The sequence below is a fragment of the Linepithema humile genome, chromosome 2 (assembly GCF_040581485.1).
Source record: "Linepithema humile isolate Giens D197 chromosome 2, Lhum_UNIL_v1.0, whole genome shotgun sequence".
Taxonomy (NCBI): domain Eukaryota; kingdom Metazoa; phylum Arthropoda; class Insecta; order Hymenoptera; family Formicidae; genus Linepithema; species Linepithema humile.
In genome coordinates, this window is record NC_090129.1 from 9,615,341 (window position 1) to 9,640,861 (window position 25,521).

The 25,521-nt window shown below is 39.0% G+C and overlaps 3 protein-coding genes across 8 annotated transcripts; 2 read left to right on the forward strand and 1 right to left on the reverse strand.

Moving 5' to 3' along the window:
- The first annotated feature begins 76 nt into the window (after nucleotides 1–76).
- On the forward strand, nucleotides 77–4,650 carry LOC105680004 (uncharacterized). Of its 2 annotated transcripts, XR_010888424.1 has the most exons (8): nucleotides 77–1,093; nucleotides 1,984–2,263; nucleotides 2,519–2,789; nucleotides 3,193–3,462; nucleotides 3,786–3,827; nucleotides 3,906–4,036; nucleotides 4,142–4,364; nucleotides 4,440–4,650. XR_010888424.1 is itself a non-coding variant. In XM_067349074.1 (7 exons), the coding sequence occupies exons 2-7, from the start codon at nucleotides 2,007–2,009 to the stop codon at nucleotides 4,224–4,226; spliced, it is 1,056 nt and encodes a 351-aa protein (XP_067205175.1). In that variant the 5' UTR covers nucleotides 77–1,093; nucleotides 1,984–2,006; the 3' UTR covers nucleotides 4,227–4,650. The 2 variants fall into 2 exon arrangements, 1 of the variants encoding a protein (XP_067205175.1); XM_067349074.1 differs by having other exon boundaries at nucleotides 4,142–4,650.
- On the reverse strand, nucleotides 2,455–24,420 carry mIF2 (mitochondrial translation initiation factor 2). 5 transcript variants are annotated; one of them, XM_012380383.2, is made up of 12 exons: nucleotides 24,262–24,420; nucleotides 23,792–23,942; nucleotides 23,428–23,699; nucleotides 23,189–23,349; nucleotides 22,870–23,096; nucleotides 22,529–22,799; nucleotides 22,068–22,321; nucleotides 21,737–21,989; nucleotides 21,502–21,666; nucleotides 21,296–21,436; nucleotides 20,110–21,232; nucleotides 2,455–2,845 (listed from the first exon to the last, which is right to left on the reverse strand). In XM_012380383.2, the coding sequence occupies exons 1-11, from the start codon at nucleotides 24,297–24,299 to the stop codon at nucleotides 21,060–21,062; spliced, it is 2,106 nt and encodes a 701-aa protein (XP_012235806.1). In that variant the 5' UTR covers nucleotides 24,300–24,420; the 3' UTR covers nucleotides 2,455–2,845; nucleotides 20,110–21,059. The 5 variants fall into 5 exon arrangements, with proteins under 5 accessions (XP_012235806.1, XP_012235805.2, XP_067205168.1 ...); XM_012380382.2 differs by having other exon boundaries at nucleotides 20,110–20,509; nucleotides 21,056–21,436; XM_067349067.1 differs by adding an exon at nucleotides 3,160–5,618 and having other exon boundaries at nucleotides 20,110–21,436; nucleotides 24,262–24,419.
- Nucleotides 7,346–21,471, forward strand: LOC105680005 (uncharacterized). Its single transcript, XM_012380392.2, has 6 exons — nucleotides 7,346–7,487; nucleotides 15,568–15,683; nucleotides 18,470–18,585; nucleotides 19,005–19,149; nucleotides 19,421–19,603; nucleotides 20,120–21,471. Exons 1-6 carry the CDS (start codon nucleotides 7,394–7,396, stop codon nucleotides 20,471–20,473), a joined length of 1,008 nt encoding a protein of 335 aa, XP_012235815.1. The 5' UTR covers nucleotides 7,346–7,393; the 3' UTR covers nucleotides 20,474–21,471.
- Nucleotides 24,421–25,521: the final 1,101 nt, after the last annotated feature.

Genomic DNA, 25,521 nt, shown 5'->3' on the forward strand with positions numbered 1-25,521 from the left:
TCTAAGAAATCTCATCACGTTGGAATTTTCGTAATGTAAACGTGTAGTACGTAAAGATAAAGAAATATTCCAAACAATATTCTATTCAGATGTCAATCGCAGCATGTATTACAATATTTTTCAAGGCAAATATTTAAAATGTTTTCTTCATATTTCTGTTGCTTAACATGTTTGCTTCCAGGCTGAATTTATAAAATTCGACAAGCCACGCTATGCAGTATGTGCTTTGCATTATATTTAAAAAAAAATGTATTAGAAATAGCTGTGTTTTAGATAATCGTAATATTATTTACACGTGACGCTATAAGAAAATAATTTCTGAAAGTCAAGTCTTTAAAGCATATATAACGCTGGCAGTTAGCATGTTAAATTATCGTTATTATTCAACTGATTATCAAGTGTTACTCAACTGATTATTAAGATTGCTATCGTCATCACTCAACTAGTTATTACGATTGACAAACGAATTATTACATATATATTTCTGTGCAATCATTATTAACAATATAATTTATATTTTTTAATTATACAAGGTATCCCCAAATTATTACATTCCGACGCTTTGGTGTTATGTTTTATAAGTAAAAATACGTATTTTCTTATATCATACATTTTATACGGTACAGATACCTAATTTTGTATGTATAAAATGTGTTTTATTAAAAAAATTTAATGAAATAAATAGTTTTATTAAATTTTTTATTTACAAACATCGTTACAGAGATCATTTGATCATTCGATATAGGTAAATTGCTTATTTTCATTAAACAAGCGTGAAAATTTTGCTTGGGCTTCCGAAATTGTGAACTGTAAGATTTCGACAAAATAGATTAATTAATTACATATACGCTTTAGTTACAAAGTAGATAATATCCATTTAATTTATCTATTTAAAATTTTCTTTCACACTTTAAATTTCGAGACATTGACATCAGCTATCGAGATATCGACATCAATCTAAATGAAAAAAACGTCATGGGTTACGTTTGACATGCTTCACGTCATATTTTACATTTTACATTTCATAATCATACCGACTATAAACTTCTTTTCAAGATTCGAGAAATTATCGTTCTACGCACGATGCCTGCTGGTAAGTATTCATTCTTACGTGTGCAGACACAAATGATCAAACTTCGCCTTTGATGATCTCAAAACTGCTCTTGACTCTTTCAATCTCGTTGGTTGATGTTATGTAACTCTCTAAACACATTAAAAAACGACTGTTAAACTGCGCTATTAAACAAGATCGTATAAATAAGATCGAGTTTGTGTATCGAGTACGTGATTGCAATTTACAAAATTGCAATTAGACTGTAAAAGTTACAAATTGGATATTTTATGCTACCAATAAATTAGACAATATTTAAAAACAAATAAATTATAACACTTTTGTAATAATTGTTCGAGAACACATGCAGTGTACACACATGCGAATGTGATCCATTTGCACGCTACGTAAATTATAGTCCCGGAACTTCTAATCGTTCCTCGTCAAAACAATTTTTTTGTTTGCACACTTCTTCCGGTATGCACGATGACTAAGAAGTGTACAAAGGCGCGGTTCGTTAGTAACAATTCGACATTGCGAAATAGTATAGCGTCCTATATACAAGGACGTTGTTGTTCAACAGCAATAGACACAGTCGTGAAATGAGGCCGCACGACGTATTTCCGTCATCATTAATAAGTGAATAATTATAATTCATTTATACGCGAGTTTTGTCTTTCCTGCAATCAAGGATACAATATAAGTTATTTTCCTTAATCTTGCGAGTTTTATAACATAGCGAGAAAAAGATATAAGTTATTTAATGCCGTAAATGTTATAAAATTCTTTAATTATTTAAATCAACTAATTAAATTTCCAAATACTATTTTTAAAATATTGCACGTTTTTTTTTTTTGACGTGTAGCGTACTTTTTACATATATGAAAGGAGAAAAGTAACATAATGGAACGAAATTATTGTTATTAAAATAGGCTCGGTGTCGTGCAGCCGTTGAATGACGGAAGACCGTCGTACTTCGATCTACCGTAAAAGAATAAATTGCACCTGCGGATGGGAGGTAAAGTTCGGTTACGGCGTGGCTTTCACGCTAGCCGTCTTCGAGGCGAAGCGTCTCTTCGTGCTCGCCTTGGAGATTTTTGCAGAATGGCAGGTGATCCGCTTAGCAGGTGGTCTCCAGCCGGTCGCCCTCATCTTGGCGGAAGTTGCTCTGGGATTACCGTGCGCCCTTATGACTGTACGCACCATACGCAGGTAATGTTTACATCTATCTAATGATTAATGAAGCGAGATGTATATGCGCGCAAAACAGTTGACTTCGAGCGCTACTTTTCTTTTGATATTTTTGACTTATTCAAGTTGGAATTAATTCATTTAATAGCTTACTGCACTTTGTTACATTAAAGAGGTCCGAATAGGAAAGTAATTATATTTACGTAAAAATGTATTATTAATTAATAACATTTATTATAGTTTTTCAGCATATTAAAATGTAATAATGAATTACAGGCGCAAATTAACCAGTTTTCCGAACACTAAGCAAGTGCTGAAGTGCCTTTTAATGATGATAGTTGTGTGCGCCGCTGTGAACACGGCGACCTTAGCCTCGATAGGATATCACATCAGTGTGAGGCGAGAGACGCTGGTCCATGTCTTCAACGCCTCCATGCAGCTTTACGTCAAGGCAGCATCGTACAAGTATGCGATCGACGAGATCCAATTCGTGCTACAATGTTGTGGTCACACATCTTATACCGATTGGTTTCTTTTCGACTGGCAGGTAAGCTTCGTTATATTCACTTCAGTCTCATTGTCAGTTAATGGAAGCATCTGTTTCTGCAAAAATTTGGAAGAAATAATCCATTTATTTTATTAATTTTATTTATCTATCTGGATAATTTAACATTTATATTCTCTATATATCTATATTTTTTTATTTTTAATATAATTATTATTGTGTTAGATAAATTTAACGGCGAATGAGCTGGATATCTTTAAAAAAATAATTTTACTGTGTATAACACAGTCACGATTTTTTTGGGAAAATTAAGTCTTCCGACAGGAAATGGGATGGAAGAAAATAGAATCTCGAACAAAAACTATAGGGATTGCAGGGTTTCTTCAAAACTTTCTCCGAAGAACTAATTTACCCATTTTTATTTATTTTTTTATTTTCTGGGAAGAGAGTGGATTATGCGTCCCGAGAGGAAATGGCGGAACAAAGTAAAATATCGGATGAAGACTACAGGGACCGTGGAGTTCCTTTCAGCTGTTGTAACTTGCGTGCTGTTGCGCCCTGCGTGCACATAGAAATGACGGATGATAAAACGATAAACGTGAACGGCTGCGCGGAAGTCATCAGTCCTATTCTTTTTAGAATCGTCATAGTCGCTTACATCATGACCAGCACTTTAATAATTATACAAGTGCTATTAGCGTATTTAATTGCCAGAGTAAGTTATATTATTCAATCATAGCTATACCACACAACTTAAAGCTTTTAAGTAATGAATTATATTACAATTAGCGCATATAAGCTCATCATTAAGTTATCAACGAAAGATCTATATATTTTATAATGACATTCTATTAAAAATTCGTTATAAACAAATATTTATTACAACTTGCGATTGGAACAGCGTTATTAGAAATAAGAAATAAATTTTAATCAACACTGTTTCACTGTAAAATTAATACTGCTTGTAAAACAGAAAGAAATTATCTTTCTAAAGCATAATGATGGTTTCCATATGCATGTCAATCTGTCATGTTACAGATGGTTAACAGATTTATGCCACAAGAAACTCCCTATCTTCAGGTAAGACGTCCTGCTACGCTAGTCAACATTGTAAACGTATCTTCAAGAATTTATATACTTTAACTTTCTTTCGAAAAGATATCTCTTCGAGACCAAAATCCAAACACATGTTGCCACCCATTGTTGATTAAAAGTCATATCAAGAAAAACAAGAAAGATAAACCGCCTTTGTCTAAATACAGTTGTTCTATCATGAATCATGAAAATTGGTAAGAAAAAATTCTGGTAGATAAATATTAATATAATCACTGTTACACAAATTTCCAAACCATATAAAGACGATGAAAGTAACAAGACAATAATTTGCTCAACAGTACTTGGGACGTGGCAAAGATTAAACCGAGCGTTCACGAGGAGCATAAAATATCCACGAAACGTTTTTACAAGCACGCACGCTGAAGGCTTCTTGCGCTAATGATTTACAAGTCTTCAGAACGATTAGAGCGGTACGACTCTTTCGAACAAACTGCGCATTAATATTAATACGACAAAATACTAATTGTTACAATGACAAAATACTAATTGCGGCAGTTAGAGGTGAGTTAAGTCACTGAGTAGAATAAATATCTTAATAGTGTTAATAGTTTTAGTAGGAAATAAGTAAATTTCCAGTGTGAGATTCAAGATGTAAGAATTCCGCGCAGTTCGCTATGACGAAGATGACGATTTGTATACAGGAAGTCGTGGAATTATCGTTTCTTGGCGTGAATAACATATTAAAAACTTCTGTAAAACATGTCTCGTTAGCGATCGAGAGAGGAATTATATCCAGGCTTTCATCATAATTGTTACATAATGAAAAATATAATTGTCTGCATTTTTATACTCTGTTATTGATATCAAAGTCCTTGTAATAGAACACGTACCTGTTTGTTTGACTCGACAAACAATGACTTATGCTATTTTATGATAATATTTCAATCACATTTAACATTGCTGATTAAGTTATTTAATTATTAATGTTCTCTATCAGATTTTTTTATTCTACTATAAATTTATCGTTCGTGCTTTATTCAAAATATTATTTGTGATTAATGTGAAATTATTATAAATAATTAATGCAATAAGAAGAACAAATTCATCGTAGGACGTCAGCATTTCTATTACAGCCGCTAATCCAGAAAAGCGCAGAAAATTAAAAATAATCGTATTTCAATTCTGTCTTTTGAGAAGTGCAATAATAAAAACTATTTGCAATTATTATTTTTCATGAAATATATTTGTAGTTTAGGACGTAATGTATATAAATTTTAAGTGACTTCAAAGTCGGCTTGTTCCGTGCAAACGTGCAATATAATGAATATTGAAATAAAAAACAGGATATTTTCGGAGATTTTTTTACTTTGGGCTGCTATTGCTCGTTAAAGCTGCGAACGAGAACTAAACTATATGAATATATAAACTAAACTTTCGTTCTAACAAAGAGCTCAAGGTAAATTTTGTCAGCAAGTTTAGAAAGGTTCGGACGGAAAGATAAAATTACCTGATGTTTTATTGAAGGATGTTTTATTAAGGGAAATATTTCGCATGAAAAAGAAAGTTTTACGAATCTGTTTGTTAGTTCGACTGGTTGTTTGTTCCGGCTAAAAGAAATATGTAGATGGGCGATGACGTAGATTTTAGAGATAAGGCTACAATAAAAGTCGTTTGTAGCATTTGATGCGTTTTAATCTCGCCGTGTTCTCCTTTCTGTGCTTCTTCTGGATTGGTGGCTGTAATAGAACTGCTGACGTCCTACGGTGAACTTGTTCTTCTTATTCTTCTTATTGCATTTCATCAGCCGTTCGCAAGCTGAAAATATAATTCTGAGAAAAATCTAGCCTAAGGGAGAAACCCAATCTAACCTTTTGGGAGAAACCCAAAAAGTTATTATCTCAAGAAGTATTTATAACAGTATAGTTCTGGCAAACTGATAACGATGCAGTGAAAGTGCGATTATTTAAGTACTTTATTATTCTTAGAGAAAAGAATAAAATAATTCACTTTCTCCGATTTAACATTCATTTATATTATATTATATTTGATTGTTATATTCTGAAATAAATAAAATATATGATACGCAAATAAAACGCAACATATTAAAAGTATTAAAATTCTGAAACGTAAAATTTGGAAAAATATAGAAATTGCACAAAATAAATCTGGTTTTATATGTAATAAATATTTCGAGAGATATTTCACATAAAAATGAAATTTTATACAAAAGTGCTAACAGAAACTTCGATAATTGTTATTACGAAAATAATAACAAGATATCATTGTTTTGTCGAGTAACAGGCTTTCGTACCAGACATGCTTTATAGAAACAAACAGATGCCGATAGATTGGTTGTATGTTGATCACGCACAGATCACCCTCTTTGCGTAGTTAGTGTAACGTTTAAGTGGAATATTTTAAAATAAAAAAATCACTAAGAGATGTGCGGTTGTAACAATTAATAACAAAGTATCTTAAAATAAAGAACATAATAGAATATAACAGAGACATTTCGCGATTATACATTTTATAACTATATTTTTATGAAAAGTTTATTGAGTTAAAAAATGTTACAGATAATTTATATGGTAAAAACAAAGACAAACATTACAATTAAAATGAAATGCAAGAAGACAACACTATTGCATCACCATTCGCAATTTTGCGAATTTCTTCTGTCGATGATGCTAGTTGAACAAGTATTTTAATCCAGATCGGATTCAATCGATCTCAAATGCAAATGCAATACCCAGATTTCAATTATAAAATCGGCTTTAACGCCAGACACGTCTTGACGACACAAACAAAGATCGTGAATAATTTGTCTACCAGTAAGATTTTCGCGCATCATCGAATCTCGTGCGCTCTCGGTGGCGCTCAGGACAGTTCAAAAATGTTCGGGGATTCTCGAGCGCGCTCGGAGCAGTTCGGGAGCGCGCGGAATGCCAAGCCAAGCTCGATGCTCGAATAGTCGCGTACGGCAGTTCGCGGACAGCCGCGCGACGGTTTAGTTGTTTTGGTTAATGAGGAGTCTTCAGTATTCAACGATCGTTTCCGACCGCCATTCCGCCGTTATAGCATGTGCCCACTAGTCCACAGCCACGTATACTACTCACCGCACCAGCAGACGCATAATAAACTTGTCTCCTACGGCTACCGTTAGTCAGCAGCTATTACTTTTGCGGCAATCCGCTTTCACATGTTTCGGAAGGAGCGATAACACTCGTTGCATTCACGTCCGCCACTTTGTTCCGCGCACGTGAACGGTGATCACAGATCGGTGTGCAGTGATAGTATGATCTTCTTTTGGATATTCCAGTGAGTCTCCCGTAGCGAGCGTCTATACCGGGTGATCGAGTCGCGAAGTGTGAAGTGGCTTATTTTTTGCCATCGCTCTCGCTGTGCCGCATACGGTGAGAAAAAGAGAGAAAGAGAGAGAAAGTCGAGGAGCCGTTGGTACGAGAGCGTCGCGAGAAGAAAGAGAAAGAGCAGAGGGAGAGAGATAGAGAGAGAGAAAAAGAGGACTGGTTGAATCCGGCGTAAAAGGACTCGACTGATTTCCAAGGAGGACTCCAAGCCTAGTTGTCAGGATGAGCTGCTGCACCAGCGCGCCAATGGTCACGCAAACTTGCGAGACTCTTCTCAGCAAGTGCGAAATCCCGATCATCGACCTCGCTCATATGGGTGAGTTAACTTTTGAATCTTCATTCTATTCGGATCGTCCGATCGTTCGCGCTTATGTGTGGGAACGCCGTTGACGTTCACGCGACGTTCGTGCGGACAATCGTCAACATCCTTCGCGGAATCCAACTGTAAAACGGCATTCACGCGCGCGATTCCGCGTAAACGGCGAGTTTCGAAATTGTTTATGACATCGTGCTTTAAGATATGTTTTTTTTTTCCCTTCTTCTTGCGTGCGCGATCGTAAAACGACGGGAATCGCGGAATGCGAAACTGGGACTGGCCTCGGCGGCCTCGGTGTGCGAAAAATCTCGCGTTGCTGGGTGTCGCAAGTCGGTCATAGGTCGCGCACGATGACGAAATTAACAGCACGGCGAAACCAGACTGATGCACGCACCTCGTGAAATTGCGCTCGCGAACGCTGAAAACGATTTGAGGAATCGATAGAAAATTCGCGTTGTCTCGAAGGGATAAATCTTTGATTAAAAACGCGGATTCGACTGATAACGCGCTCTAACAAATCGCGCACTAATATTTCATAAAATTATTCGTGACGAAATATTAAATAAAAAACGAGCAGCCATTATCTAAATTGACATCACTAACAATAAATGACAGCTACTAATTTCTATTAATATCCCGGCCTTGTGTTCTGCGATCGCTTTACATTTATATTACGTCTTCGTGAATGAATTTTAAATTTGCAAATTGACCGGAAAAATGTTTCGGGCGTGCGAAAAAGCTGTCCTATCTTGCCATTGAAAAAACACATGTTCATTCTTGAACCTTGAGTCAACTTGACTTCATTTATCGTAGTTGCTATCTATCAAGAGCTTTAACAAGTGATTTAATTATTATCGTAGCATACTTCTATCACACGTGCGCGCGCGCGCGCGTACGCGCACACACAAAAAATTGTAAATTTGATCCGTTATACTCGAATTTTAATTGTGCGAACGTAAAATCCAGACTTGTCTTTTAAATAAGTTGTATCAGCACGTAGGCGATCCTTTTTTTCGCTCGCGAGTGCACGAAATGTCGTAAAAACAAACGGCATTTATTTATGTTGCGTGTAGCAAAAGTTGCCATCAGTACATTTGTGTTTTCAACGTCTTTAATCGCTTCTTTTCGCACCGTCTCTCCTCGCCTCTCATGTTCAAATAACATTTTATTATTCCACGCGATTTAATTTCGAACATTGAATCGATATCGCAGTAAAACTGTGAAAAATTTCTCGGTTTAATTGTCTCTTAGCGGCTAAGGAAGATTGATCGTTTTTATCAGTGCTCGTTCTCGTAATCCGCTCGTTCTCGATATTATCAGCTGATCCCATCGTGCAAACTTCGAAGTGCGACAGACAAGCCGTTCCCTTTCATCGCACGCGGTTGCCGCGGCAACATCAGCGGGAGCGAGACACCCTGTATAAACGTTCGAGGGCGCCAAGGGAGGGGCCCTTCTTTGTGAGAGGGGCTCTGACCTCAACGGATCGTCGGATCCGCGGTAGGCGCCTCCGGTTGCCGCTGGCTGGCTCGTCTGGCTAGGTGCCTGGCCTCGTTGCCAAGCAGCCGTAAAAACCGTCGTCGTCTGCGAATCTCGCGGCGAATCCCCGAAATTCCTCGCGACTCGTGCACCCGGTCGCTCGACATGGAGCATCGTCCTTTCGCGAAACGCGAGCTCGCTCCCTTCACTCTCTCGCGAATCTTGTCTCTGAAATCTGAAGACGTTGATGGCAAGTTAATTTTGATTAATCTTACCGGTTTATATATATATATATTTTTTTTTAAATCTCACATCGAGATAAATGAAACACGCTCCGTTTCTCCGATAATATAGTGAATGTAGTGAAATTAATTGTGGCAAACGCAGATCCATGCGAACAGACGTCCGTCTGAGATCTATTTAGAATTTTCCGAAGACAACAAGTTAGCCGATTAAGTTGCACGGGTTCAATATTATGTTGTAAGATGTGTCAAAACAGCGGCGTGACTTAATTATCCGCGACCTTGTTTGGTTCGTGCAATTGTTTGTTACTGTGCGGCGAGAGAGCTGAAAATAACGTAATGCTACTCTCCGGTGATTGCTTGTTCTTTTCCCTTGTTTTTTGCCGCGTGTCGCAACGCAACGTTTTTGAGATACCTGTACATTAAAGATTTCTATTAAGCGGCGAGAGTCCTTGGGCGCGAAAAATCGTTTCCTTTCTTTCCTCGTCGCTGCTCGCCGTTAATGGGCGCCATGGTGAATATACGTAAGTAGCATGTAAAGTCGCGTATACGCAGTTGAGCAAGCATGCGATGAGTCGCCTCCGGTGGCTGCTGACTGGACCCTGCTCCTCCAAGCGGAAACAGGACGGAGTACAATTCCTTCAAAAAATTTTTCCGATATCCACTTTCCACGATTTCTATCGTGGTAAAATAAAATGCTCGCGTTAGCTCGGGCAATTTCTTGCGAAATGCGAAATGTGACGAGATCGAAACGTCAATTGCACATCATTGAAACTTGGAAATGCTATTCTACGCGCAGCTCTCACAGTTCTATGTTGGTCGCTGTAATAGATTCTAACCGGATATTGTCTGACCTAAAAGTAATGGCCTACTTCTCGTTAATATGAGTCAAATCTCGAACACGTCGCGTATCGCTATTATGTTTGTGTGCCATCATACAGCGTATGATTATTGAATTATATAAGGATAAAGCTAACATTCACATCTGTTGCAACGATCGCGTGCCATTTAAATATCGCCATGTGCCGCCCAATCAGCGTTCACGCCATTGATCACCTATTCTCTAACGGTTACGTTCTGTCACACGGATACGCATCCATTCACCCTCCTTCGCATTTAAAATATTCCGGATATAAGTAGCTATTACGCGGCGCAAAACACTTGCACTTTCAATGATTAATTTTTCATTCAAATATAACGCGCAAAAGAAGCGTGCGCTTCTTTTATTCATATTCGATATCTATTGGCTCGTTATCGCGCGCGTACGCTATCGCCCGCGAATTGTTTTGCGTCGAAAGTTTTGCTAGTGTTACCGCGCAAAAAGTAGAACGAGCGTGTCGGCTTAACGCGCGCGTGGTGCTCGAGTTTGCACGCGGCTTAAATAGCATTGTAACAGAACGGCGTGCGTCGCACGCCGCGGCCAATAAAATATCTCGCGCGCTTTGTGCCTGAACAAGTGTTAGATAATGATTTAAGTGCCCGATGCGAGAGCGCAGAAATAATGATTCGCCGACGGTGCGTGAGAGAAAAGCGCCGCGATGCACTTCGATCTGCCCACGATCTCGCTCACGCGCGCCTTTCGCGCCGCTGTCTCTCGCATGTTGCTTCTTCGAGGCACGCCACGAAATTTTAATTCCCTCGTTTTACATTGAGATGTGAAATGGTAGCCTTCAAAAGTCTCATTCAAGCCTGACGCGATCGCATATTTTAACATTTCTGATTAATCCTTATATATTTATTCTGAAATAATTAGACTTTAATTTTTCTTCCACTTTTTTCATCCAATTATATGTGTTGTGCAATATTATTTTATTGACAATATAATTAATGTTTTGCAATAATATCCATATAGTTAATTGTACAATTAATTTGACATGATTTGACTTTAATTTGATCTTAATTTGATTTTAATTTGACATAATTTGTTACTGGGTTTGACTTTTTTATCTAAAATAATTTCACCCAATTTGCTTAATGGCCTTAGGAAGCTTAATACCAGAATATCTCGTGTATGGTTTCCGCTTCTATCTCTTTCTCTTTATCAGCCTATCTCCGCTGTTGATTCATACGCACGATCCGCGTACATGCGTGCGACAGGCTAATGACCATACCAGCTGGATTGCGAAATTTTGATGCGATAGGCGCTAGCGGGCCGAAGCTCGGCGGAATTCGCGACGGGTCGAGGGGGCAGCGTTGCGGCAAGTAGAAACGTGAGACAACGAGGACACAGAATTGTGTATGATGGAAGTCGCGGGATTGTAGCTACAAGCCACGTGTAAGATTGCAGATGGTTTTGTCGGTGTCTAGCTGTCTCACGCGAATGTGCATATATGCGCACATTAAACTTGAGACGGTTTCTCGAGAGATATTTGTGAGAACGAGCGAGCGAGCGAGCGAGCTTCATGATTCAAAATCAGGCGGACGTAAATGAACGGATATGTAAATCCGAATGCGTGCGAAGATGCGCTCGAAGATTGTTTTCAAACTTGCAAGTTTTTCGAAGAGGCGTAGCAGGCGCGCGAAATTTCGACGCTCCGCGAGTTATAAAACTCTTTGCGAGCCTTGATTCTAGTTTTTACGCTTTTGCGATAAATCACAGCGTGAAATCAGTAAAATAGAGATATACAAAAATTGCAAAACATTCTGATATGCATGATGACGTAGTTTGAAGTTGCAGACGGCAGTGTCGCTAAATTGATAACGCTACACTGAAATACCACGATCGCGCCTCATGTTGCAATTAGCTGTATAAACGTGTAAAAATTTGCAAATGTCAATGCGTTGAGTGATGAAACTCCGACGGAATTTCACCGTCGAGTGGAAGTATCGAAAATTAACAAAAAAAAAAAAAAACTTTTTCGATTGCGTTTGCTCGAAAGCCGGAAGCAGAATCTTAAACTCATTTACAGAAAAAAAAAAAACAATTGGCGTCATCGCGTCGTATCTGCTTTGCGTGTGTAAATCAACGTCCATGCACAGCGCATCGTACGTGAATTGAACATTATCGAACGCCGTGATCTTTCCTTATCGCCTGCGCTGTATCGAAACTGTTTTTCTTTTCGCTTCACGGAGATAAGTGCGATGCAGTTTTTGCACGCGTCGCTCACACACGCGGAAAACTTCCACGGAAACATGGACTTTCCGCGATTCGCTGGAAATCTCTGCGGAGAAGTCGCGTAGTGAGCATAAAATGCAATCGCTCGAGCCTTTTTTTATACAATTTTCATACATTTATTCATCATTCTCGCGCGTTACACAACCAAGAATTAAACGCGACGTATCAGTCGAATTAAAAACAAGCATTACTTCACCGATTAATCTTCTTCATTAAATTACACGACGTAATATAAAGGAAGAGAAGAAGGGAGAGAAAAGCGGAGGACGCGTCAATAAATAAACAGATTCGAAGATTCAACGATTGCGTAGTCTTTCACCGTTCCGTCGGACGTCATTTCCGGCGCCTTTTAAAAGAATCCTGAAACTGTGGGAGAGATTGTGCTATCGTCATACCGGATGCGGACTATTAATCAATACTTACATGAAATCGAATGATTAAACGAAGAAGAAAAACACGTGGTACAAAGTAGTGGCGGGACTTTCTGCAACTCGGAATATAAATCGGGCTGCTGACAACAAACATATATTCGCGAGTGTCGCATTTGCCAGTAGATTCGTTACATATCTCGCACCCATCGATGAAGTCGATGTCCCGTAACGGTACAGCCGATCGTTATATGCTAGGCGAAAGTATCGGGGAGTCTGTCGCTACCAGGAGAAACTCTGACGAATATTTTCTCCGGCATTGCACCCTAGAAACGGCTCTCTTTAATTGTACCGTCGCTTGCGCGTTTATTGTGCACACTCGTTGCGCGCGATTGAGAACGGTTCCTCGTGTATGTTACAAATTTATATTTTCGCGATAAAAACGCGTCGGCTCCGTGTCGTTTCTGTGTTATTCACCCCTGCGCATATGCGGTCAGACCATATTTTCGGACATATTTTTAGCCGCCTCGCGTCTCGCACTTTGAAGTCAAAATAAATTTCTTCATAACTTTATTTCGAACGCTGCAAAAGATTTTTACGTAATTATTCATGCGAAAATCGAGATTGATATATTTAATGTTGATGAAATAATTGAATTTCAAAAAATTACTATTTATTCAAACGAAGAAAATCCAAGTGACATTTTTTTATTATCGAAAGATTAATATTCAAAGTCGTAGAGGAAAAATTTTTTTACGAAGATTACACATGCAGTGCATAGAAAAAGCGTGTTTTGAATATTAAGAAATAGAATATTAAAATAATTTGTCGAATCATACGCACTGAGAAATCGTTTCTTGTTATCGTGGATCATGAATGTTCTTGATAAGCTAATCTCTCGTCTCTACGATTGTTGTATACATCTGCCACATGTCGATACGGATTCCATCGTGCGCACGTTAAATACGTCTCGAAACGTTTCTTTCCAAACACAAGCAGAGGAACGAAGACGGATAGATTTGTCGAGGTTTAAGCGTCGCCAACTGGTCGTTCGTGAGATTAGATGTCCTAAATCTATTATTAAAGATCGACGATTTCCCTTACAGTTTCGCGACTTAATAATAATACGACTTTGTCGGCGCGGCTCTTTCGCGCGGGAAGGCGATCTTGGCGACGTGCCCGTGGCCGATGTACATCTCGGGGACATTAAAAAGCAGTCCTTCTCCCGACTTTGTCGTCATCGTTCGCGACGCGTCGAAATAGCGAACAAAGCAGGAAGAGCCGCTGCTCCGTCTTGCTGACGTCAACTGTACGAAGTACATGAAAATTCATTAAAGTAAATATTGTGGTCGCGTCGCGGCCGATATTTCTCGCCACGATACGAGGAAGCCAGTTTTAGCGCATACAGCGTTCTGCATATCCCAGCGTATATATTAGAAAATAGCATATTTCCGTTCTACTAACTTCATACAGTTTTTAAATTATGGAAATAATTTTAAAAAAGAATATTGAGAGATGCCATGCGCGATGCCGATGCCGCCTCTTTAATTCTCAAGAATCTATCTGCATTTATATAGATTAGAAAATGAGAATTTGACAAATTTCCATTCTGTTTCTTAAATCCGTCATCAATCGATTAAAAAAAATATATATATACGAGAAGTTGTAAATGTCGGGTTCACGTCGACGCAAGAAGAAGAGTTTAAAAATAATTTTTAGCGCCACGTGCGTGACTGAGAAGAAAAGTTGATCGAATGAACAATAGTCGGGCAAACGTTCGCAATAATCCTCGGCGCGATATACGCGCGTAGAGCGTATATCTGCGGCTTGTTTCTCCGCTCATTGCTCATGGACGGATCTCGTTACGAAGCCGGGAGCCTCGGGGACGATGGCTTTCTCGGGAATCACGACCTCGTATCGACTTCCAAGGTTCATCCGTAACTGTTTTCGATTTTCGCTACTTGAAATGACGATGCGAAAACACGGCACGGATGTTTGGCGTTGGAGCGAGCTTTTCGTGTTGTTGTTAGCTCGAAAAACGAGCATACAAAAAATATAATAATTAGCGCTTTATATCGCCGATAATTCCCGAGTGTAACATCTCGACGATTGCTTCTCATCTTGTTATGTAAACATTTCAAATGAAAAAAATCAATACTTTCATATTTGTACAACTGTAATGAATCACCCAGCGATATACGCGACGTGTGGCGGTGCGAATGCAACAGTCATCTCTGTATTATTTTTTTGCACCTAAGAAGTAAAGAACAATAAACACAATGTAAGAAAAGATAGCAGCGATAAGCAGACTTTTTGTTTGTGCGTGCACGTAAAACGTGATTTATAAATGACAGGGAGATGAGTTGGCTATCTATCGGCCTTTGCTGTCTTTTTTTTTTCACTTTTACATCACGATATCGGCTTCAATGTCAATGAACGCTCATTGAGCGAAAGACATAATCAATCATCGGTGCAGGCGATATCGGTATCGCGTATCGCTTAGAAATAGAACCGAGAAATTTAACACTAAACATCCCAACGCTACTTCAATCCGCGAATCAGCAGTAATCTCCCGCGAAACCCGAGACTTTCAGCGCTTTTTTTATACGATATAAAATGTGATATTAAACGTGTTAAACTGTAAACAGAAACTGACGTTACTCTGCATTTTTTTTTACAAAATATTAAACTGACAAATGGCCACTAGAATTCGCAAAGAGAAAAATAATGACGTTATTCTGTCTGCGCGTAAGAATACTAAAAAGTTGGCCAGTCGATTTTTAGTCGAGAAAAGAGGCAACAAAGTAGTATAAAGCGCCTTCCCCACCACACACGCTTGTTTCTCGTCTCTGTACTCAAGTGTTTTCTTACGATTTCAGGGACTGAGAGATGCCCTCAGAAGGGAGTTGTGAAGCAGGTGGCCTCGAAGCTGCTAAGGGCGCTGTCCGAGAAAGGATTGGCCTTGCTCGTCAACCACGGCATTCCAGAGTGCAAGGTACGATGAGAAAGAGGGAGGGACGCGCTTGCAAAACGATTAGCCCGCGAGGCTTCCTTTGATTGATCAGACGCCGGTGTTTGGCGCTCCTGCCGATTTTCATCTCCCACAAGTGTGATCGCTATCACGCGCTGTCGCAACTCATCGACGTGACTATATGACGTCGGATAATCCGAAAGCGCCGATCGAAGCGAGCCGGCGTAGCTTTCGCGGCGTTAAAATTACAAAATGCGGTTAAAAATAAATTTTCTTATCTCTAATTAATATTGCGCGGATATCTAAAGATATAAAAGATACCAAGAGATATTTTCGAGCTGCGAAGTCCCCCGTTGTCGAAATTGTACAATAGCATTTGAATTTTAACTTCCAAGTTTAATCTCGATTAATTGCAATTTACATAAACGAGTAATTAGCGACGAAGCTAGTTAATCTGGAAAATTAGTATAATCTAAAAAATTAAAATAAATGCGCACCAAAATATTATCGCCGCATGACATCACTTTCCGCTGGGAATTTATGCGCGCGTCGCAAAACCACGCGAGTTCCGCAGTTAATTAACAATCATATAAATAATTAATCATTTTCTTTTTTCTTAAATGAAGCTTTTTTTTTAAATAAAAGCTTCTTTTAGGTCATGATAATTTGTATCAAGAATATCGCTTTGTCACTTGTCACTTGTATTAACAGTCGCTTTCTTTCTCGTTATCGCAAATACTGTACATATCTTAAAGTCGTCGTGCAAGGAACGGTCTGAAATTTTCAAGGGCCCGCGATAAACACTACGCGTTGCGCGATGGCCTTGCCGACTTTTCTGCTCGCTATCGGAAACTTGCGGGTGATATCGCGACAGTTGTGTTGCAGTTTTACGCGATAATTCACTCCGCAGCTTGTGGCCGCGTGGCCTCACAACTGAGAACTTACGTCGGCGTGCAACAAGACTGCGTCGATGTAAAGTATATTATTCTCGCATGCACCAGAAAACATGTCATACGTACGTGCAGACGTATCGTCAATATATAACCGAAGCGAGAAGATAAGACGATTTCTCAAGGATACTTAAAAATCGCGAATGAAGCTAATGGAATCTTCATTCGGTCCTTCGGAATACTAATCGACGCGAAAATCGTCGGGATTCATTAAAATACAAATGTAATCGCTTATCGCGAAACGAACGCATAAAATGATTCCGAAGTGCGCCAAAATTTCAGTAATTATTCGTTGATTAACAGCCTGATCTTTTTTTTATTGATTTATTCCATTTTATTAGCCCGTTTCGCTTGTCATTTTTTTAAATATGTAGAAATTTTATTCTTGTTATAAAATTAACGTGACTCTCATGATCGTTTATTAATTCCAACGCGTTTTAGCTCGATATTTTCGATTGGGTTTTAGCATTCTCGATTCTCGTCACGTGCCTTGACATCGGTATATCATCACTGCCCGTTAGACCATCAACTAATGATAGATTCGCAATGGCAGTGCACAGTAATATGTAACAGAATATGCTAGAACAAAACAGAGTGTCTGCTTTATAACGATGTACTTCGTTCCGCGTATTGGTATTCATTTCCAGTATCAAAATAGCTCGCGGATAAGCACACGTACAAATACACACGGACACATGCGTCACTCATGCATGCAACAATACGATTATTCCGCGACGGAATTAGGAGCGAGCATACTTGGCTTTTTCCCCTCTCGTGATAGTTTTTTTCTGACATTACATAACGGATGCGTACGATATATTACACCATCGATAGTACTAGAATATAATCGATGATCTTCGCGGATGTTTGTGACTGAGAAAATCATCGCGTCACGCGACTTCTGACCCCCTACGTCAGCATGTGAATCATATCGCTTGTTCATTTTGACGCTCCTTTCATGAAATTACCTGGATTTCGAGGAAGAAACGATCCGGCGTGCAGCGCCTTTTATGCAGCTATAAATTTAACGAAATTAGTAATTTGTTTATAACAGTTTTATAGAAAATGTTTTAACAATTTATGTTCAATTAATTTTAAATTAATTTATTATTTATAATCGTTTATATTGGCAACGTTGAAAAAAGAAGAAACAATTATCTAATCGAATTTCCATTGAAAGAAGATTGATTCATGATTCATTCAAGCAATTTCATTTCAAATTATTAAGCTCGAATTAAAGATGAATAAAAGATGAATAAAAGATGAAAAATTATCCCCCGCGAAAATTGAAAGATCGTTTACGAACATTATTTCTTGTTAATTGAAATATTATTTCTTGTTATTCGAGACGAATTGTTTGCACAATTGCGGCGGGAGAAAAACACGATCGGCGCGGCAAACCGAAATTTACGCGAACATTCTTTTTGCAAGGATGTTGATTCTTCGATGCGATTGTTTTTTTCGTCGGGATTCATTCCCGGTTGGATCGATGGGCGTAACTTATCAGGCAAAAATATCTCATTCGCCAAGCTGCTTATTACCGAACATTGCCGAAACGATTCGGATAATTTTACAATGTACATTTTTGTTTTACCCGAAAGAGTGCGATTCTCGAAATCTAAAAGATGGGATTACAGCTGTCGAGATACGCCAAATCTCCATTATTTCGGAACAATAATTTTCATGAAAGCATGAAAGCAGATTTCCTTATCGCTCTCGCAGATGTACGCAGATATTTTTTCTGCGTTGTTTTATTCAAATCTCGACAGCGCAGTCAAAAGAAAAAAAAAAAATGTCACACTATTATTAGCCCGCTTCCCTCATGCTTCGTTAAAAATTTGTTTTCACATTTGTTCGCAGATGAAGGCAGCCTACAGAGCTCTGGACGCATTTTGCGAGCTGCCGGACGAAACGCGGGCAAAATACGAGCGCGTTTCGCCGGATAATCACGGCTACGTTAAGCCAGACACGGAGAAGTAAGTTGGAAAATTACATCTTGTAAATTGTTCTCGTAATTCGCCGCAATTCAATTTGATGAGCGTTCCTCTCTGTTAGCCAACTGCGATTTGTAATTCGATAATGACACGAGAGCAACATATATTCACTCGAGCACTTTGACTCATATTCTAAAAATATTTACTAAAAATTATGTAAATATATTTGCTACTCACGCTTGAACCATCTTAGACGGAGACACAATTGAGAGAAATATAATTTCAAGAACATAGTGAAGTTATTTTGACAAAAATAACTAACCGTAAAAATGTCTTCTCTGTCTCTGTCGTAATCCATATTTCGAATATCATAGTTTTAGCATTGACCTTTTACGATTCACATCGCATAAATCTTCATGGCCGTTTTCTTTTAACTCAATTCATTTCCTTGCGTGCGTTAGGTTTTCGGAAGAGATGGAACTTCGCCACGCGTTCAACGTGACCGGATGCGAGCGGATCTTGCCGGAAGATGAGATTCAAGGGTTTAGAGCGGCGGTGGACGAATTGGCTCGCGATTTCAAGCAACTCGCCACCATGCTTCTTACTGTAATAACCTGATTTTTTTTTTTTTACACAATAATCCCGTTACGAAGTAAATTTTTTTATTTTATCTTTTTCTACGAACATAATCTCTCTTTACCATTTGTTTTACCTATCACATTTTTTTCCGTGTAATATTTTATCTGTTACTTCGTCACTTTTGAACGGCCGACGTTTCCAGCGAAAAGCCGGTCGTCCGTTCTTGATATATTCTTATTGCTGATAATCTAATCTCTGACGGAGTGACCGTTAAGCATCGAAACGTCGTTTGTTACAGGCGCTGTCCGTGGGCTTGGAACAATCCCACGACTTCCTGTTGTCGAAGCACGCGCATATACTCAGCCCTGGCAACGCGTCCACCCTACGTCTCCTCTATTATCCGCCACTCGGTGCACCGGTACAAGGACTGACCCGATGCGGCGCTCATTGCGACTATGGCACTTTCACTTTGTTGGCGCAAGTATGCAGATTGCGGCATTACATCGTGCGCTCGAAACTTAGCACTTAACACGATCGCTCCGCCATTACAGAAAAGACCTCGCGATCATAAATAACTTCTCCAGAAACTTACATTTCACGTTTTACGTGAAAAAAACATCTACGTATCTTTGCAATTTCATTGAAACTGACAAAGATATATTACGTTATGTTCGTACGTAGAATATGACGCAAATTGTTTGGCGATAAGCGGCTTTACCGCTATCACGTAAAATATTGAAATATTTAGCGCGGGGAAGTGTTGGGAGCGCGCATTAAGAGGCAATGAATCGTTAAGCATTATATTACAACGGTTTGTATATCCATAAAATGCGATTAGAAAATATTCAATGTCGATATGAAGTGAACGAAAATTACGTATCGGTATAAAAACAATGTATTATGTACAGCATACATATTTATATACAGATATTATTGCAGGACTTCTATCCATCGCACGCCATTGATTATAATCTGTAATTTACTTACATGTTTTCAGGATTGCGAGGGCGGCCTTGAAATACAAACTCCACGCGGTGAACGATGGGGCAGAGTCGGTCATCTGCCAGGCGCAATATTGGTGAATACCGGCGAATTATTGGCGCATTGGACCAACGGGCAGCTTCCGGCGCTCAGACACCGCGTCGTTATGCCAGAACACTGCGGCCGCGGCCGTCATTCCATCGCCTTCTTTGTGCATCCGGATGACGACGTTCCTATCGAGCCGTTAGACACGAAGATCGTCATAGCCAATCAGGAAACGACCCCTTGCCGCCTGCAGAAGAAGAAGCGTACCGTCCTCACAGCGTATCAGCATCTTCAACGACGATTTCGCGAAACTTATGCGTCTTAACGGCTCCGTGTGATCCCAATTCTTTCTCAGGGTGATCTGATAAAGTGAACCTTGATTCAGTGTTGAAAATTACAATTTTTCAACACCCGTTGGGTTGGAGCAAAGATGACATTTTAGGAAATTTGAGAGGTCGATTTTGTGAAAAGTGAAATTAAGATTACCAGAGGCTACTTTTTAAAGTTTGACTTTAGTGATGTTTTATCATATATTTTATCATGTTTTATTGACATTGAAAAAAAAAAAATACTGAAAAAGCACATAATTCATTCTATATTTTTAATGTGAGTCATATATATACAGCATATATATTTATAGAAAGGAAAGAATACTGCTGACATTTTAACTAATCTTTACGTGGCATAGCTTGTGTATTATCTTAATTTCACGATCTACGTTCCAAAATTTGATCTCTCCACAAAGCGAAATCATAAAGATGTAAAAGAAATAATGTAAGAGAAAAACGCGATTCTCAGGCAATAATAAATTTGTACTTAATTCGAAAATATTTCTATCATTTTTAAATTTATTCTCAGATAAGCAACACGACGGTCGGAAATACATTTTGTTCAATATTTTACTTACGATTCTAGAATCCAGGATCCCAATCTGTTTCTTGCGGCTTCTGGTAAACCCGATAACAAACTAGAAGGTCTCCAGTTTTAAAAGATAGCGTGGGATCATCGAATCTCAAGCCACATTCTACATTAGTCTTAATCGTTTCTGTTTCATTTTTCATATGTTTCATCGACACTAGTTTTCCTGCGAAAAAAAAAATTAGTATCATGTATCTGTTACGACTTTCGATGAAGAACTGTCTTTTACCAGTATAGATTGTGTCCTGTTTACGTATCAAACGGTAGAAACCATCTTTTTTGAGGTTGCCTCTGATGCAGCGACAGCCCGCAACTTTTACTTTCTTTTTCTTATCTGTGATCTCAAACTCTTGCAGTACATTCGCTTCGCCTGAGGAAACAATGAAAATAAATTTATAATGATGACTCGTCGTTTTTGTATTCTATCGCTCGTACCTATCACTTCTTCAGCGTCAACTTGCGGCAGTTTATTATTTATTTCTTTTTTAACATCGTCGATAAGTTTATAGATCACGTTATATGGACGAATCGATATTCTTTTCTCATTTGCTTCTTGCTGTATGTTTTTCGTTACGCTCACATTGAAAGGGTATATGATGGCTGTGAAGATTTCGCAATGATGAGAATCGTACAAGATAACGCTAATCGATTCTACATGATGTAATCTTACCGTTGAACGCGTCTGCCATTTCTAAATCCGTCTCCGTGACAGGTCCGACGCCGTAATGAACGATGCTTAATTGGCATTTGTCGTCGCTACCGTACGAGTTAAATACGTCCAGTATAGCTTCTACCGAGCCAGCGACGTCGCCTTTTATAACGACGTTCAGTTTCGGTATTCCATCGTCCACTTCTTTAACGGCTGTACTTAGCTTGACGTATCTGCCAAGCGCTCTTCTCTTTTCTCGATGTTCTATGTATTCCTAAAACCATCGGAAACTAAAGCGTGTAATCTAAATAAACGCGACGCTGCCGTCTCCGTTATGTCGCACGAGACTTACCTTCAGATATTCCTCGTGCTTTTTGTCCGCCGCAATTTTATGCTCCTCTGCCAGTTGCATAGCTTTCTTCGCTTCTCTGTATCGCATTACTGTACGCACTTTTCTCTCATTCTCGACTTCCAAGATCTGATCCCCAGCAGTAGGTAAATCTTTCCAACCGATAATCTGCACCGCCTCGGACAATTCGGCTACCGAAACAGGTTTTCCGGAATGATCGAACATGGCTCTCACTTTAGCCCACGTTAATCCACACACTGTTAAACAAGAAGTCAATCAGATGTATAAAATCTTGAATATTTGCATATTATATTTCACTATAGATTCAGGATTTCCGAGTCAGTTTTAAAACATATTAGAAATTGAAGATCAAACACGGGAAAAGTACAAGAACGTTGTGCAATCAAATTCTTTTTCCAGACTTATCTCTTTTATGCTCGAAGATAATGAAATATTGCTCTTACCAAGAAATGCGCCCTTCCTCAGAGTACCGCGTTGAATTAAAGCAGTCGCTAATTTGCCGCGATGAGGATGAGTGGAGCATTCGATCACGACAGCTTCAACCAGTCCCGTCGGATCGCCCTTCAGGTCATCGACCTCTGCTTGTAACGCTATAGCCTCCGTCAAAGTATCTATATTCGTTCCGTGTAACGCTGATATGTTAATGGACTGAATATCTCCGCCCAATGCCTCTACTAGAATCCCTTGCTGCGCAAGCATCTTTTGCGTTCTTGGCTGAAATACAATATTGTAAACTGCCTTACTTTACTTCTCATAATCCTGCACTCGTTAAAAATTCACGTACGATGTCGGCATTGGGTTTATCGATTTTATTGATGGCCACAATAATCGGGACATTTGCAGTCTTCGCCATTTGTATGCTCTCTACGGTTTGCTCCATTACACCGTCGTCCGCTGCTACGACCAGTACTACAATGTCGGTTGCCTGTGCGCCTCTCATTCGCATAATGTTAAACGCGGCGTGCCCAGGAGTGTCCAGAAATGTAACCCTTTCTCCTGATTTCAATGTTACTACCGAGAAAAAGTATCAGTAAAAAACCTGAATATTTTAATAAAACTGGGGTGACATAAATGTATGGTAAAAAAAAAACTGTAGTCTTTACCGTTGAAAGCTCCAATATGCTGCGTGATACCTCCAAATTCTGTTTCTACGACAGATGTGTTACGTAATGTGTCTAGCAAGGTAGTTTTGCCATGGTCGACATGACCCATTATTGTTACCACTGGAATACGTTTTATCAATACAGATTTATCCGGTGGAGGCCTAGTAATTAAAACAATGTGCTATTGTATTATGCTGTAATTAAAAAATTATTAATCATATTAATTTTATTGTCCATACCGTTTAACGACATCACAATCTTTATCCTTTTCCACTTTGCTATCTGGTCTAGGAATTATTTTGAATTTTGCCCCGAGTATTCGAACAGCATTATACAATATTTTATCATCATCTATGACAGTATTGTCATTGTAACGTTTAACCGAACCAACTACAGAAATTGCTTTTTTAATATCATCTACACTTCTTTTTGTAGATATTGATAGCTCTGATACTGTCATTTGGCTCCATATATTCACAACTGGTAATTTTTTTTTTGGTATTAGTATGCTCTGTTGTCGTAGAAAATTTTAATTGCGATAGTATTTAAAACTTGAATTAAAGATTTAACAATATTCATGTGTAGAGAAAACTGAATAATTACTTTTGATTTTCCTGAATTCTTCAAGCATTGCGGTGTTGTATGGTAGTGCGTTAGACACTGGCATTGCATGCATGTAAATAACAAATTACGAAGGATGCACTGTCTTATATTATTGCTTCTGACAATTTCGCAGAACGGTTGTTTCAGTAAACTGTAAATTATAATACAAAGTTAACACAAAAATATACTTTTCTGCTATATAAATTTATGGCATATATAAAAATTTATATAAAATATTATAATACAATTACGATATAATCACATCTTAGAAATAGCATTATTATAATTTTTTTATTCTGTATTTAACGTGAAGAGATAGCATTAGAACGAACTGATGGTTATGTTTCTCTTTTGTAGGAAACTTGTAATTTTTTGCAATTTTCTCATATCAAAATAGATGTACATCAAGGCAGATCTTGATGACATGATTTAAATCACCGTGACATCATCTTCAGGAAAAGAATAATCACCTGAATGTCGTACACGTCCTTATCAAGGAGGCAGCCATATTGCATCAATTATGCAATCAGCTTAGCCAACTTTGAAAAATCGCAGTGTAAAGGTGTATCCAGACAACTTGCATAGGCGCATAAGCATATGCATAAGGAAATTGATCGGTGTACAAGCATAAGAAAATGAACCAATCCACTTCTTCATGCTTTACGCGCCTATTCAAGTTTGTCTGGATACACCATAATAGACGATTGACGTCCAAATAGTTGAAAAAACGCTCTTCAATCACCCCCGAACCACTCGTGCAACAATGCGAATGTTCGTTTTATGATCGACAGGTGCCGCGTGCAGTCAGTGACGGTTAGAAATCCTGTAATAATAGCGTTTCCGAGTAGATATCTGATCGTGTCGCGGCCTTCAGCGTGACGCTGTTTTTGTCCATGCGCGCGGCTCGTCGTCTAAATTGGTACTCCTCGCGATCAGATACGCGGCAGCAAGGAACGTTCGCAATTCACACCGTTCTGATTGCGCGGACGACGCGGTAAATCGAACGCACGGCGGGTCTCGATTTTGGGGGAGTTCGACGGTCGTCAGCTCCGACTTCGGTGCAGGCCCACGTGGCTCCGAGTGACAGTAAGCGTCCGTTGGACCGTGCACGATAATCGACGTTCACCAGTGGCCTTGCTTATTCGTGCAGTGGTGCTCGTTGTTATCGCGAACAGGTTATGCCGCGTAGCTGCGTGCCTTTGAACAGTCTCGAGGGATTCGCCGAGTGAACGAACGATATCGTGTGCCCTGCGATATTGATGACTTTCATTGGGGTGAGTGCCCGCAGTCTTCTCGTATCATTGAATATATGATTAGATGCGTAAGTTGCGCATGTCGTACTTTCTCGAGGAAAAAATGAAAGTGCAGCCTGTTGTGTGGACACTTGAAGAAAGACGACACGCGATAGCGTGAAGAAAAAACGCGCCAATTATCGCAAATTTGTTTTTCTCGCTAAATTGACCTTAGAGGTCTTCTTTTCAGTTGTACCACTCGTATTTAAATTTTCCCATTCTCTCTTCCAGTACAACTGTGCTGGATGCATTTATGCCGCGTGTAGAAAGTGTAACAATGAAGCTAAAAAGATGAAAGCTAATCTGTAACGTGTTATCGCGAGATATTCCGGATCGCGTGAAAGATGCACGGCGGCAAATCGTCGTCATTATCGATAGTTCTCGGAAAGTAATTCAAGTATGACAAATGCTAGCGAGTTGGCAGCTGTTTCTTCGAGC